The following is a 16,043-nucleotide window of genomic DNA, read 5'->3' as shown; positions in this document are numbered from 1 at the left end:
AGCCACAGAGTGAAGAAAATGTTCTTGACAGGCCTATGTGATGAAACCTGAAAAGCAATTAATTTGTGCACCATGTATGCTTATGCTGCAGTTACAGGGCACTGCAACCATTCAGCTATCTCCCCTTGCAGAAGGATGCAGCTTCAGTTCTATTACTGTAATACTCAAGTTAACGCTGGAACCTATGTCTCAAAGCTGAGACAAGGTATTTGGGAAGCAATGGACATGAAACTATGGACCTATTCAGAATACGCCGGATGTTCAACAGGAGGCTTGACAGTATTACATGGTAGGAAAGGAAAACAGATGACTTGTAGTAGCAAAGAACGGAGTAACTTAGGGGATTATTTGCTCATAATGAGCTGTTCACTCTGCATCCTTCTTCTATTAATGATTTGCCCTGTCCTAATAGTGCTAGTGCTGCTAACCAGCCATGTCAGAGGCTGTAGAAGCTAAAACTACATTTTACTGGGCCCAATGGATGTTTGAGTCAGGTTAAAAAGTAGTGCTGAAACCAGAAATTAAATTCTTACCCTTTAAGTGGGTACCTTCACAAACCTACAAGTACCAGAAAGATCATTCTATTCACTAAAAGGATATTATTAAACAATGTAATACACAACTAAGACTTACAACAATGAATAAAAAGAACAAAAAAAAATTTACTCTATGAAGAATTAAGTTTGTACCATTCAGGATAAGACTTTCTATCTGCACTATTGAAACTAAGTCTGTACATGTAATGAAGACTGAATAGGCTAAAAACCAGAAAGAAAAACACTAAAGTGATTACAGTTGTAACATTACCTAATGTTGAGCTGGTTTAATAGATTTAGAACATTAGAACCAAAAGAAATCTTGTTAATAATGTGCTGGAAGCAAAGACCTAACAGCAGCAATTAAATATTTACCTTTGGAGAGAAAAATTGTTTAGGCAAACTAAAAACATTTGCAAGAACAAGCTCTAGTGAAGAATGGACTAAAACAAAACATTACGCACTTCCAGCTTATGTTCTTTCTCTGCAAGGAATTCTTTTTGACATCGGAGAAAGTCCGACAACATTCGAGTTAGCTGTTTTCTATCATCTATTTCAGCTGCCAACCTGCCATTGTAATCCGCCAGCAACATACATGCATCATCTACCATTTTGGAAAGCTGCTCTCCAGATTCCTTATCTAAAAAGCAAGCAGAGAAAACCAAGTAAAGCATGATTTCATTACATACTGTTAAGTTCTCAGAACAGCATTTCAGTTACTGGATCCCCAACCCTCACCTGTTATTCTGTCTAACAGGGACACATCTTGGACCTCTATAGGCAAAGAAGCTATTCTCTGATGAACTGCTGCATCCCCAGAGGCAGCGTTTTCTAGTTCTTGTAATGCTCTAATGAGATCTGTGGTCTGAAAAAAGCATGCAAGATTGGTAACTAGTTTAAATAAACAGATCCTAGTACAAAACAGCATTTCACAATAAGCTTATGGAATCAATTTGATGGTAATTTTAAAAGCATTTATGATATCAGCACTATACTAACATTCTATCCCCTCTCAGATGGAAAACAAAACAAAACCAAGCCATTAATTCTCAGAACAACACTGAAGTGTTCCTAGTTTTAAAGGTCACCTTCCTAAAATAGATTTTTCATTTAAATTCTTGGTATAGGACTACTTATAAATCTTTTCTTTTTGACAGTAGTGATTATTTTACAGTACCTTTTATTTTACTATACATTTTTGAAATTATTTTTCTTGTATTTTTGCTTCACTATCACATCAGACTAGATCACTGCACTGCTTTTGGAAGTAGGGCTGATGTTCATAGAAGCCCAGATGTCTGTTACAGAGAAACATACTAAATTGTGATTATTTGGGGACAGTCATTCCTTGCCATAACAAAAAGCCTTCTGAGATGGGGCAGTACCATAACAAAAAACCCACAAGAATTCTAGAAGCTATAACAATGCAAGGTAGACAAGAACTTTTCCCAACCAGTGATTGCAACATTGAGAAGTATTTTATTGATAAATCGATAACAATCTTATTTTAATACACGTTACTTGTTACCTCCCTGGAAACCAAATGAGAACTTAAAACATTGTAGAAACTAATGCTGAAATCCTGACGTGGACAAAGCTGGATATATAGTTCATACATTTTGGTTTAGCATCAAACTGACTAAAGTTAGAGCATGCTCCACTTGTAACCTGAAGTACTGTGAAGAAAAGTTTCAGGTATAGTCACCCTCACCCAAACAGTACCTCATTAAAAAGAAAAACAGAGACCATTCAAAAACAAGAGTAACTGAAAAATTCTTTATCAAACCATACACAAATACAGAATTTTATAAACATGCTTTTACCTGTGGAGGGTCAGTGGGAGAACTTCGAGGTGAACAGTTACTTTCATCAACTTTTATCTGTTCATATGTGCGCTTCCTCACCTTTCTGTCCCCATCTAAATGAAAACAAAACAGAGGAGTCAGGGAAATAACATTTCAAACAAGAGACTCAATCTTCATACACACACAAAATACTTACACAACGCTTGCCTAAGTTGTTCTAATACATCATTTTCATAAACAGACCTTTCTTCCCAGATAGAGAGCACTCGGCCAAGGTGTTTCTTACAACTTTCATCAGACTCACTGTTACAAGGCAAAAAAGCAAAAATCAGCACTAGGGAAAAGTACAGCACTGCCGTATGATTATCTGTCACAGAAGGACCTTGGCATACCTTAGCAATACCAAAGTATCGGAAGTCCAGTAACCTCAGAAAACAAAATCACATTTTAAAGAAAAGAAAGCAAAGACCAGTTCAAGATGTCTCAGCAAGCACATAAGAAAAACACCAACGCCCAGTCCCCTCTTTCTGTTTGCTTGCTCAACCCATAAATCTGTAGGTCTATAACCCTATTACGCAAACACTGCAAATAGGTTTGTGTTGCTTCAACAGCTGCGTACCATGTGAAAATAATTCTGTATCAAGACTCTAGCATCCTCATGCAACAAGATGAATGGCTGCTGGGGAATAACAAATCATGCAACACCAGTAATGAAACACAGCAAACTGCTGTAGCACATAAATGCTATAAAGACTGAAAGCAAGTCTTAATTTAAGGCACAGCTAACAGCTTTCTAAGGCAAAAGGGACTGAATGCAGATGAATTTACTATGTAACTTCATGCAACGGCATTAAGACTATCCAAGATCTAAAGAAAATTGAACAAATTAAATTAACAAGACTTCAAGTACAGAAATAGCACAAGGACTAGCTGGGTCAGAAGAGATGAACTGAGGACTTCTCTAAATACCCCTCAAATACAGTATGATGAAGGATGATGAAGGACAGTGCACATAATGGTTTACTGTACCTTGAAACATGCTTAAAAGCCTCCACTATTACTGGAGCAAAGTCTTTCGTAAATTCTGGTCCTTTCCTTTTGCTGTTCTGTATGACATCATTGGCCAGGTACAGGAATGTCAGCTTCCTATTTGGTTTTGCTAATAAAAAGAGTGATAAACAAGAATTATTAGAAATTCTAGTTCCTCCAACTAATACCTATTTATCCACATTTATACTAAACACAAAAAACCCAAATCAAATATGTTTTTCCTATTCTCATTACTGCTTACAACATTTCAGTCTGATTTTGTATTTAAAAATGTGAAAAGACTTTGGTCACCCAGTGGCTTTTCTCTCCCTTCTGCTGTAACTCTTTGCTCAGATTCCTCCTCCTTCATAATATGACATAAGCTCCCTCTAGCACCACCTCCAAAAATAAACAGAAAAAAAAAAAAAAGAAAGATACTCCAAAGTGTTCTTCAGCCCCCAACTATTTCCAGGTGTTTTCCTGAGCCTTATGTGATTTGTCCATTTGGTAGTCTTCATGGATTTGTTCAAAGTACTTCAGCTTCCCTTTGAGCCTGCATAAAATTCTTACACCCATGAAGTCCTCTGACAAGAAGCTTCACAGATCCACAATCACTCATGTGAAGAACCTCTTCCTTTTGATCTGAATTTCACTCAGTCTTACATAACCACCCCTCATTCTCATATTTGAGCAAACTGAACAGTCAGTCTCTCCATATCACCATGATACTCCCCTCCCTCATCTCCTAATCATTAAAACACTCATGTGCCTGCAGCTGTAACATCAAGAAAACGTTTTAAAAAAATCACTTTTAGGCTCCTGCAATGCATCTCTTCTCCAAGTGTCTTAAGCATTCTACCCCATTCCCATTAACATGTAATAGATTACAAGCTTCATATTTACAAGTTGCTTTTGAAAATCTCTTCCATGTTTTCTAAGCGTTCCTACTTAGGTATTTTCATTTACCACCACACTTCATCTAATCTTCGTAAGTCTACAGGTTTCTCAGAGCTGCAACTCTTATTGTAACCCTTCTAACCTTGTGTTAACACCAGAAAAACTTCCAATATCCATTATCACCACACAGTCTCAGTATGTATGCTCTGACTTTAAAAAGAGGTTTCTCTTGAGAGACAGGATTTAAGTTTTTTCTGCTCTCTCGAGGAAAGCAGCACTGTGGTAAAGCCAATCTAGGATTCCTTAAAACTCATGCTTAGTACCCAGTATGATGTGATGTTAATTTCCACTGAAACCTCTCAAACATGCAGAATCAGTACCCTCAAGTACAAACAGAAAATTCAATGTTGATATGCTTCCATTCTAAGGAATTGTTTTTGAGAATAAATTCTGCACTATAGAAATACTCCTCTGAAGGATTTCTCCTCGGAGTACTGAATTTTTCCCATCCTCTTGGGCAGACATATCCAACAAGTTAAGAGAGTTCTGGATTAAGTGGGGGGGGAAAACCTCTGCATTAAAAGTAAAAATGCACCTATCTCTTAGAATCAGGGAAAACTAAAAAAGGGCAAAAAAGAATTAGTTCGGAAGTGCTCCACACAAGGTGGATCTATTAAAAGTCTGCTCCAAACAGTGAGGTCACTATATGCAGACAGCTAGGAAATTCATCTATTTGGGTCAAAAGCTGGCTAAACTAAAATGTAGATTTTATAAACTTATGCTACTTAATTTCTATATTAAAAACTAACTGACAATATAGCAACATGTCTCCTACCTATGTTTCAAGTAAATCATAGTTCTGTTACATAGAAAGCTTTGAATTATTCAAAGAGAGAATTTTAAAAAACAGGTCTTGTCTCATGGGCGCACGAAAATTAACTAGCATTGACCAAAGCTGACCATGCCTGCCTGCCCCATTTCTTAAATAAGCCCAGAATTAGGACTCAAAATCTAATGAAGCAGACTGTTCCCCATTCCACATCCTCTGAACTGCATGCACAATAGGTCCTTGTCTGTCCATTTCACAGAAAGAAAAGTCATGTTTTAATCCTCAGTGATGCAACTCGTTTGTGACAGACCTCAGCTTCCTTGTTTCCAACAAGTAACCAAATCAACTGAGCTGGTAAAGACAGGAGATGTATGCAGTGCCATGAAGTCAGGCGATGTTGATTCTCACAAAGTCTAGACTTGATCTATTCACTACAGTTAAATAGATCAATATACCATGTTTGGAAAAAGCACGCTAAAATCCAAAAAGTCATTTTCAAGCTTTCCTCTAGTATCACCTTTCCAGCTTCCTACTACAATTCAACAGAACCAAAGCTGCATATAATGCACAAAAATCATCAAAACGCTATTAAGCTATCTGCGGCTTTGGTTAGAAATTCAACTAATATTCTACCCTTACGTTAACAAAGAACATTGTGAAGTAATATTTAATTCCAAAGTTCCAAAGCTAAAAATTACGCCTACTCTCAAGAAGCTGTCCCCTTCACTTCACCAATCTTCAGTAGTTACATCCCGGCCTACTACCGCTCTGCCTTACACACGAGACTAAAGGGCAACGTAACCTTTAGCAACTGAGGTTGACAACTCTGAGCTGAAAAAAAACGCAAAGTGTTCTATTGCTGCTATGACTGTAAATTAGCTATTGAAGTCTGAAATACAAAATTCCAGACCAGATAGATCTGTTCTGAAAAAAATTATCTGTTTAAAGCATCTCTCTTCAGTAGCAGTGACACTAACTTTTCAGCCCTGCGCTTTGATGTATCTCAGAACACCAAAATGGATCAAAGAACAGTTAAGACTATTTAAAAAAGCGTCCTCAACACGTGGCAAGGCTATTAGCAAAAGCAGTCTTACTGTCAGAAGAAAATGAAAGCCCACAGTACCTCTGGTACACTAACAGTACAGTCTGCAAACACAAAACTGCTAAGAAAGCATCCATGTTGGACTGAATCATCTTTTCAGAAGCTCTGTGCAGTGTTCACATAACTCCTCTGCTTGTTTCAGTTCAATTTACCATTTACCCACCAAAGCAGCTCCCTGAAGTGCTGGATTCTGAAATACTTTAACATGTCAATGGTGCTGGTTGGTGTAAGGGCCATACTAAGCAGATTACTCTTAAAGCATCCACAATGAGGCTAACTGGGATTGGCAGCTTGCAACTGAAACCAAGTGTCCCCCCCCCCCCAAAAAAAAAAAAAAAAGTATCTGACATATTTAAATGCCAATGAATACTCTGCAGCGTCATCAGGCATCTATGGTGGAGAGACTTGACATCCTCAGTATCAAGTCTTAAATTCTTTGGAACGCATATTTGTTAGCCTGGCCTGGGTATTCCTGGTTCTCTGCCAGTCCAATATAGATGCCCTGACATTGTATGCTTGAGTCCGTAATACTTGGAGAACTCTGATGAGCCACCACTTTAGTGCAAGAAACTCTAGTATTTACCTTGGAAAGCAGTAAGCATGTTATTTTCACTGAGGTTAACTCTGGCAATCAAAGCCAGCATAATCACCCATATTTGTCTTCTCCAGGTTTACCTCCTGGCATTGGAAATTGAGGTCTCAGGAAGATTGCTAGAAACATGCCCATTAGTTTCATGCTGTTCCACACCTCTTCCCTAGAGCTGAGAGATACTTGCCATCTTAGACATAAAGGAAGAAACTACAGAGAAACACACAAGCATAAGAGATTTTACTTACATCCCACTACAAGTACATAGCCTATTGACCCATCTGAAAATGTTACATCAGGTTTTAACCTTCTACAGGCCGGCAGGCTTTAACCTTCTACAGGCCAGCTCTGCTATGCCAACTGACCTCAAATGAAAGTATCATTTAACACGAGGTTTTGAGAAAATGAACATCAGTAGGTTAAAATCCCGCAACAGTTATCAGCACTAACCAGTCTCCTTTTTACTGAAGTTCTCTAATATGGATTCAAATAAAGATTTGGCTCAATTGCTTTTGAATTACATTAATCTACATATATGTAGCAGAGTATATGAGTGTCAGCACTTCTCCCAAAATCCCTGGGACACTTGCTGTGTCATAGCATGCTTCATATCTTTGCAAAAGAAGTTACATGACATCTTTGTAAACACCTGACAAGCTTTTAAGCTTTTTATTACAAGACCCAACTCATCTTTTTTAAGTCAAGCAGCACTGAAACTTGAGTGCAAGATCACTGACCCTTCACACTGATAGCTAACCTGAGTTTTTATGCAAGCTGATTAAGTGCAGCATCTTTGGTAACATGACTGAAAGCATATCTGTAAAAAGTCACTTGAGAGGCTACCACCAGAAAGGACAATTCAAAGATAATAAAACCATAAAAGGCATGTGGTACCAACAAGCACTTAATCTTAAAATTAATTAACCTTCTGTTAAGAAAAAGTTAAACTAAGGGTTCAACATTGCAGTCACCTGATTCTCCTGGTGAATTTTACCAACGTTTGAGAACTGCTGTGTCTCCTTTTCAGAGAGGGGAATGAGATTGCCCACAGAACGTGTGTTCAAGGTTTGAGGGTCCAAGTATCTTGACTTTGAGTTTGGAGGCTAGTAGACAAAGGGAACACAGCATACAGCCACTGCCTGGAAAGAGGCCATCAGCATCAAATTACCAGAGAGACACGAGAAAGTTGGTCACAAACCAAGGAAACCATTCCAACATAATTACTCTGTAGAAGCTTCTCACCACACTTAGTGTATCCTGAATTACCTAAATGTGAAACAAACCAATTCCTTTCACTGCATCGCCTGGCTGGTACAATGCCCAGATGGGTATGAATTGACAGCAATAACAACAGTTTTAGGATAGGAAAAAGACACTGCACTTAAGTATTCAGAACCAGAATGATGAAAGACAGGCAGGTACAGGTAAGATAGCAGGACACAAGTAGTACAGCAATAAATGAATATAGATTTGTACACACTGCATTCTTTCAAGACTCAGAGTCAATGAATCAGGTTGGATTACACAATCCAAGTGTGACTACTTTAAGTGAAAGATTCTTATATTGCTAATCTGTTGCTCCTGACTGTAGGTCATTTTGTAAATCTCTAACTTGACTCAACAACTCGCATTCACCTGAAGTTTTTCCCGCTGTTGGTTGATATCCAAACCTTTTTGCATAAATGAGAAGATTCATGTGGATAAGCAGGAAGGTACCCACAAGCACCTCCGTCTTAAGTACATTACTGGCCTCCTCAAGAACACCTACTAACCAGTAAAATCAGTAAGCCATAGTTTTGTTTCTTTTAAATAAACAAAATCTATTTATTCTCTCAAATGTATCACACTGGCCCATGACACTATATCACCATTAAGTAAAATAATCTTACAACCACCAGCAGAAAAAGATTCCTTCTCTTTGTGGAAAAACTACACTACATAGTACAGAAAATAATTGCTTTAAATCAGGAACTTGTTTCCTGAAATGCAATTCACATCTGCAGGGCAATATATTTCCACCACTTTTGGCTGTGGTTCTGCTCCAAAGCAGTTGACTGAATATCAAGAGTAATTCAGATGTACTACGTCTTTCAATTCTAGCTTCAATGTTGCTAGGCCTTCTAAATTTGCCTACTAAGATCCTCTATCTTCCAATTTTCAACAGCATTGAGCAACTGCCACAGCAGCCACTAGCTTCAGAAAAACGTACTGCATCAATGCCAACAGCTATAATGAGCGAGGACCCAAACACTAGCGTACGTCCCAGCAGCAGAAGTTGTAGACAGCCATAAATAAGCAAAAATAGTTGCATTTTATACCACTGAATGACTTCAACACCCAAAACCAAAAAAAAGTTCAAGCACAATAAAATGGAACAGCAGGTAAACTGGCAGAGTGGAGCGCTAAAAATACATCCCTCTGTAGCAGCCCACATGCACTTACGCAATTGTAGCTGCCTTAAAGAAAATATACAATGGCTCTGCTAACCTGGATAAGCTTTGCAGTGAAGACAACAATCCCTGTGACATGGGTGGGGTGACAGATGAGAGCTAAAACTAGAGGACAAGTGACTAAGGGGCAGGGAGGATGTTGCGTTCTTCAGCATCAGTTTCTGAGACTGACTAATCTATGAGATGCCATGTCAGGCTCTGAGGAAACAGATACCTGAATCTGAAATAAGGTTTAAAGACACAACACGACAACTATTAAAATATCACTAGGACTTAAACACCTAACAAGTGACAGAGCTGGACCTGGAAAACCTAACAGAAAATGAGCTGACAGGAAGATACTACAGACAACTAACTGGAGCTTGAAATAAAAATTACCACATTACCAAACTCAAATATTTAGTAATTTTTTTTTCCTTTTAAAAAGAACACACTTTAACCCAGTATAGCAAATAGCACATGAAGCCTACTGAGCAAGCACTTACCATTCACCCTTGAAGGCTGATGCTTTTGAATTATGGAATCGAAATTTTTCATTTCAGAACAAAAAACACAAACAACAAACCCCTACAGTTGCAGAGAATCCTGAAACCAGGGAGCAAGAGATGTATGCAAGAGAACATACCTGATTTGCAAATAACAGAAAATAAGTCTCAACAGCCTCTATCTCAGAAGAGCCTCTTCAAGGGGGTTCCTAAGGGTTTTCTCAGCAGCCGCTCAGTGGCTGCAGGCTTACGCAACAAAATTGTATGTGTAATGCCACTACTTAAGTTTAAAAAAAACCCTGTAAGTCAATCCCTTTATGGATACACAAAATTAAATAGTTTTAATGGGCCCACCATTGCATTTTGGGAATGAGTCATGTAGTCACATTACAGTTAATTAATTACTACTACTTAACTACTGAGTCAGCTTATGTCTACTAAGTTATTAACTATTTAACTTTGGGTGTTACATTTCATACATCTGAAATCTAGCTGAAGCAGGATCGTTTTCCTCAATGCACACCTTTCAAGCCTTTACAAAATTCTCCCTAACCCCCAATCAAAAGGTCTCTGTAAAATAATTAGGTTATGTGGCCACATTATCACAAAAGTTAATCCACACAAGTTACTCTGAAGCAATCACGAAGCTGTCATATCACAAGTACCAAAAAAAAAAGCCACAGTTTTCTAGAATAAAAATCCAAACTGCACGAGATTCATGTTATTAAGACATTTACTACAAATGAAGTACTGAAAGAGCAGCCTCCCCACCAAATTATTTATTCCATAAATCAACTATGACATTCAAAAGAATGCAGACTCATGATCAGCATAAGCCAGTGCTAACACAGGCTGTGGCCTAAAGGGACAATACTATCCTCAGTCTCCTTTGTGGCAGCACCAGCTTTCCATCAGGGAACTCATCTATTTCAAAACTAATTATTGGTTTTGCTGGATTTTCAGCAGCAGCACAGTATAAGACATTGTCAGCAAAAAACCCATCAGAATAATTAAAGACATATTTAACCAACAGCAGAGTGGAAAAGGAGCTGTTCTGTTGTCATTGTAGACCTCTGCTTATCTGTCAAAACAGGAGAAATCTTTGTTATTTCGTTACAGTTGTCATTTAAGTTAAAGGCATTCTATTCATCTTTTCTCATCATTTTACTCATCAATGAACAAAAGATCAATGAGCTACAGAATCTATTCTCCACTAATCATAGTAACAGATTACTAATATACATACACTGAAACGTGGAGTACTTTGAGCAACACGTGAGTGGTTTTGCACAGATGCAGAATCAGGAATACTTAATACCCCAGGCAGAGCACCAGCTCTGCCACAGCCCTATGCTAGTGGCACAGTTCATCCATACTTTTTTCATTAGCACATATTTGAGGTCAGTCATTAAACAGCACATCTCTACACTCAGCCTCTTGAAGCATATTATATGCAACTCCTTATCATAATTTCATCAAACTACTGGTTGTATAAAATAACATCCTTTCCTTAAATATTTGTGATGTTACTAGAAGCGTCTGGACAATTCAGAGTTATCAGGACTTTCACAATACAGTCAATTCCAGAATACCTTATACTAGCTTTCCTCCAATTTTTGATTATTTCTAAGAATGACCCTATGAATTTTACATGCCAGTATTTTAAGAACTACATATAAAAGTTATGGTAGTATTATGGAAAAAGCATATATGCATTCTCCTTCAGTAATCATGAGTTACAACAACTGTCTGAATACAACTTTAGCAACACTGGAGTACAGCAAGACAAATCCAGTGTTATGTAACTGCTCCAAGTTATGACAAAGATGTGCGAGTTTTGTTTACATCTAAGTGCAAAAATTAACCAAGAGAATCAAAGAAAGTTCAACTGTAGAAAACCTGTAGATGAAGGTGTATGGAACCAGTGATCTGTAGAGATGCCCTAATATGGGACCTAAACACTATCAATGAATCAAAGTAAACAGAAAGGGACTAAGATTTTATGTTACCTAAGTTACATGCACATTTGAAAAGCTGCCTCTTCACCTCTACTACTCCAACGTGATATAAAGACAATGACTATTTTAAAAATAAAAGAATCAGAACCAAACATTCAGGAACAAAAGAGCCGTGATCCTAGCACTTGTTTTCATGAATAACTAAAGACGTCTTCAGAAAGGTTCATGCAAGCTGATCTGACACAAGGGATCTTTTACCAAAACCGAAAGCATCCAGAAAAAACGTAGTATCACACTGTTATGTGTGCAACTCGGTTATACAATGTTCCATGAGCCTGAAAGGGAGTAGGCTGGAAGGAAGGTCTGGAGACAGGGATGACAACAAAAAAAGGGATACAATGAAAGGAAATAAATTTTAGAAAGGCAAGGTTCAAGCTTCAGTTCCAGGACACTACTGGCTAGCAATAGCAGCCAACAATGCCAATAATTTTTGTGTCTGTATTCCCCAAATAGAGATCATTTTCCTCTCAGGTAGGAGGGAAATCATGTTTCTACAGCTTGGATGGTGGGCAAGTCAGGAGCCTTAAACCTACTCTATTTATAGCCTCATTGCCAGCATTCTGCTTTGTGATGTTTTATGCAAGTCACTTCACCACAGCATACTGGTTTTCCTTCTCGTTTTCCACATGCTGTCTGCTCTGACCACTAAATCCACCCTTCGAGGATTAGGGACCATCTTACAATTCTGTGCTGCTATTAGGAAAAAGTTAGTGCCAGCCAAATGTAAGCTAACATTTATGAAGCTTAGGTACTATTATCAGAGATGGAAAATTAAAATACATCCTGCCTATATTAACTACACCAGCTTCAAATGAAGTGGTAGAGGAACACAGGGAAGAAAAAACACTTCACATAAGCCTTAAAAGCCCAGAAGAAAAGGTACAGGACATTGAAAGCAACTAGGCTACTCCTACCGGAAGCAGACTATCACATACTCTCCACAGACCCTTGAAGGTTGGCTTCCAAAAAGAGGTCACCAGAAAAATCTTACTTGGAAGCAGCAAAAGCTGGACGACAGCTTCAACAAACTGAAGATAAAACCAACTGCAGCAGCTACGCTCATCCGAAGCTCCTAAGCTACACCCTCAGAACAGGCTTAAAAGTGGAAGCCAGACATTGAAAGCTGAGAAAAAGCAAAGCATTCCCAGGAGTTCTTAAGATGATCATTATCCTTGCCTCTCAATACCACCTTCAAATACATAGCCCATTTCATTTCTCCAATTAGTCCAAGAGCACAAGAAAATTATGCTAATACTAAAGTTAAGGACTGACCACTAATGTTACAGATTATTATGAACTGGTATTATGCATGTTAATTAAGAGGAGCAACCAAAACTCTAGCTCTGTACCAGTTAGTTTAAGATAGCTTTCTGATATCATTCAGAACACCAAACATTCAAGTTGTTTGTTTAGAAGGCCCAGAAATGTGAAATGTTTCAGACACAGATGGGAGATCCATTCATTTGTTCTCAGAACAAGAAAGCAAGCTTGCAACAAACATATAGTGAAAATGTGTTTATTTCACAAGATGAAATATGCCACCAAATATGTCTTTCTTTAGGCAACAGAAAAAAATAATTTAACTCATGCCTGAAAGTTCAAAAGATAACATTTTGCACAAAAAGCATATATTAAACAAAAACACAGTAGCCATGTGAAAAGCTACAGAGTTTATAGGAACATATTTCCATACTATATTGTAAAGTTTTGTATAATTCATACTCGAGATTTTTATTTTAAGGGTAGTTCAATCCATTTGCTGTGAAGTTATGCCCCCTAACCAAGAGGTAGTTCTGATCCAGCCATGCACTCTTTGTATTCCATTACACATCATTTCTGCGAGTTGACTATTCCTCTTAGTTGCGTGAAACTAAGAGATTGCTTTCTCTTTCCTAAGTCCTGTAATGGCTTACTGCTGTTTTTCCTCTCAGCTTGAAAACCTAGCCTTTCACTTTTCCCATTAAAGATCCACATATTAATGGGGCTCCAAAGGAAGCTATTGGAATACAGTAACATTTCCTAAAGCAAGGTAGAGCTCTAGCAAGTGATTTTTCTTTTTCTTAAATGAGTCAGCTTAAGATAAAGTTATTTGCCAGTCAGGTCAAATAAACCTTCAGATGCCATTTCTGCTTTTCAGTCCCTGAGCCACTGCCTATAGCTTCAAGTTCTTTCCTGTTAAAAGGAAAGCCACGTAAGAATCTAAGTCTGCAGGCTCAACATCAAATACTCAATACAGCTAAAGAAACACACATCTTTATTATGCTAACATCGGTATTAGCCATCTGCAAAAACAGTAAGTAAAAACCACTTTGGACACATTAAATTGCTCTTCCCCCTGAGTATTGCCCTCCTCAGCTTCCCTAAAAGAATAGTTGCCGGCACGAGTGGACAAAGCCACCGCGTCAGGAAACTTAAATAGTATCACAGCTAACTATTGTTATACATGATGAAAGACTACCTAAAAAGGATCGTCTTGGAAGAGCCGTACCTGCCAGTATTAAAACAAAAAGCCCTAAACCCCGTGCTTTCCGCCTTCCCTCCCTTTTCCCACTTTCCTCTCTCCTTCCGCAAAAAAAGAGGAGTAAAACGTGAGAACGAGCCTCCTCGGAAGCATCTCACTGAGGGAGGAAGGCGGAATGGGAGGGAGAAGAAAGGAGCCAGGGGGGTGGGGGGGGAAAAAGAGGAAGGAGAAGCACCCCCAGCCCGCAACAATCAAGAAACTGAGACCCGGGGTTTAACACCTGCCCCAGCAGCTCCGTTCTCCCCAGGCGCCGGGGCGGGCCGGCCGGCCCTCCCTCCCTCCTTCACCGGCTCGACAGGCCGAAGAGCCCTACCATCCTCCCCCCAGCAGCCGCACACCCGAGGGTGGCCTCCTCCCACCACGGCCGCCGCCGCCCCCAAGGCAGGCCCTACCCGGCACCCGAGGGCGGGAAAAGGCCCGGCGGCGGCGGCGGCCGTGCCAGCCTCACCTTTTCGCAGCTCCCGCTCCCACACGCTGACGATGAGCGCCGAGTGCTTGCGGTGGTGGATGAGCCACAAGCTCAGGGTCTGCACGCTCTGCTGCGAGTTGCTCAGCTCCGAGAGCTTCCGCTCCAGCGCCGCCTCAGAGAACGCCGACATCGCCGGGCCGCGCTCGGCTCGGCCCCCCCCGCCGCCGTCGCCTCCGCCGCCTCCGCCGACCCGGCTCGGCCGCGCTCAGTCCCCGCCTCTCCGCCCCAGCAGGGGAGGAGCCGGGCGGGCCCCGTCCCGTCCCTTCCCGCCTCGCCGGCCGCCACTTCCGCGCACCCGGGCAGCCCGGCGCTAACAAAATGGCGGCGGCCGAACCTCCCGGAGAGCCGCCTAGCCCCGCCCCCCTTCTCCTCCTGCCCTCACTTCCGGCAGGGGCCCAGAACGAGGCGGAGCGGGGTGGGGCCCCGCCAGCGCCCGCCGTCCTCGCGCCTCTCCCAGCAGCCTTCGCGCGGCTCTCCTTTTCCCAGGGCTCGGCCCGCCTCAGGCGCCGGGGTGGCTTCCCTCAGGTTTTCCTCAGGTTTTCCTCAGGTTTTCCTCAGGTTTTCCTCAGGTTTTCCTCAGGTTTTCCTCAGGTTTTCCTCAGGTTTTCCTCAGGTTTTCCTCAGGTTTTCCTCAGGTTTTCCTCAGGCTTCCCTCGCTAGCCCGCCTCGCTCCAGGTGGCCACACGCCCAAAAGCCTGTGCGTGCCAGCCGTGCCTTACTAAGGGGCTTTGGAGAGGTTTCCCAGTGCGGTCTGGGAGGCTGTAGGGTGCGGTGAGGAAAAGCAAGAGTTAGGGGCCGTTACTACAAAAGGCCAGATATGTCAGCGTTTTGCCCTGGGAAATAACGTGAAAACCCAGACACAAAAAAGGCCCCAAGGCAACCCGGGCCTGCCAGTGTCTTTCACCTAGCAGGTTAAGGAACTTACTGTGAGCCAAGGTGCATGGTATTTCATCTTTGCAAGGTGGACACGTACTCCACAAACGTGTCTTGCTTCATTTTTAAAAACTGTCTTTCTGGCGTTGACAGTATCGTGAGGGTTCCGCTGTTCAATGACAAGATGACGTGCAAAAGCGTTGCCTCTTAGTTGTGTTTCAAACCTGTTCCCTTAAATCTTTACTGAATCCTTGCTACTTCTGCTGTTTTGGAAATAATAGCGAATAAAAAAGGTTCTCTGCTCACCTTTGCATTCTTGCATAGGTTTTGCATTGTATCGTCTGCAGTCATTTTTCGGGCTGAAGGATCCAAGTCAGTCCTCCTTACATGGAAGGTGCTCTATGCCGCCTGACACGAGTAGCATTTCCAGTCTTAACGTA

General features: G+C 40.6%; 1 protein-coding gene across 4 annotated transcripts in view; it reads right to left on the bottom strand.

Moving 5' to 3' along the window:
* Positions 1 to 15,092, bottom strand: part of RPRD1A (regulation of nuclear pre-mRNA domain containing 1A) — a 46,704-nt gene extending 31,612 nt beyond the window's left edge. For 3 of the 4 annotated variants that reach the window (XM_052786831.1, XM_052786828.1, XM_052786829.1), the window contains exons 1-6: positions 14,710 to 15,091; positions 3,371 to 3,500; positions 2,538 to 2,644; positions 2,360 to 2,454; positions 1,275 to 1,401; positions 1,001 to 1,176 (exon numbers count right to left, since the gene is read on the bottom strand). In XM_052786831.1, coding sequence (XP_052642791.1) covers positions 1,001 to 1,176; positions 1,275 to 1,401; positions 2,360 to 2,454; positions 2,538 to 2,644; positions 3,371 to 3,500; positions 14,710 to 14,860 — 786 coding nt within the window. In that variant the 5' untranslated portion in view covers positions 14,861 to 15,091. Of the gene's footprint in view, positions 1 to 1,000; positions 1,177 to 1,274; positions 1,402 to 2,359; positions 2,455 to 2,537; positions 2,645 to 3,370; positions 3,501 to 14,709 lie in introns of all 4 variants that reach the window. The other variant, XM_052786827.1, reaches the window with a different exon arrangement.
* Positions 15,093 to 16,043: the final 951 nt, after the last annotated feature.

The sequence above is a fragment of the Harpia harpyja genome, chromosome 5, assembly GCF_026419915.1.
Source record: "Harpia harpyja isolate bHarHar1 chromosome 5, bHarHar1 primary haplotype, whole genome shotgun sequence".
NCBI lineage: Eukaryota > Metazoa > Chordata > Aves > Accipitriformes > Accipitridae > Harpia > Harpia harpyja.
This window is presented reverse-complemented; position numbering and strand designations above follow the sequence as displayed.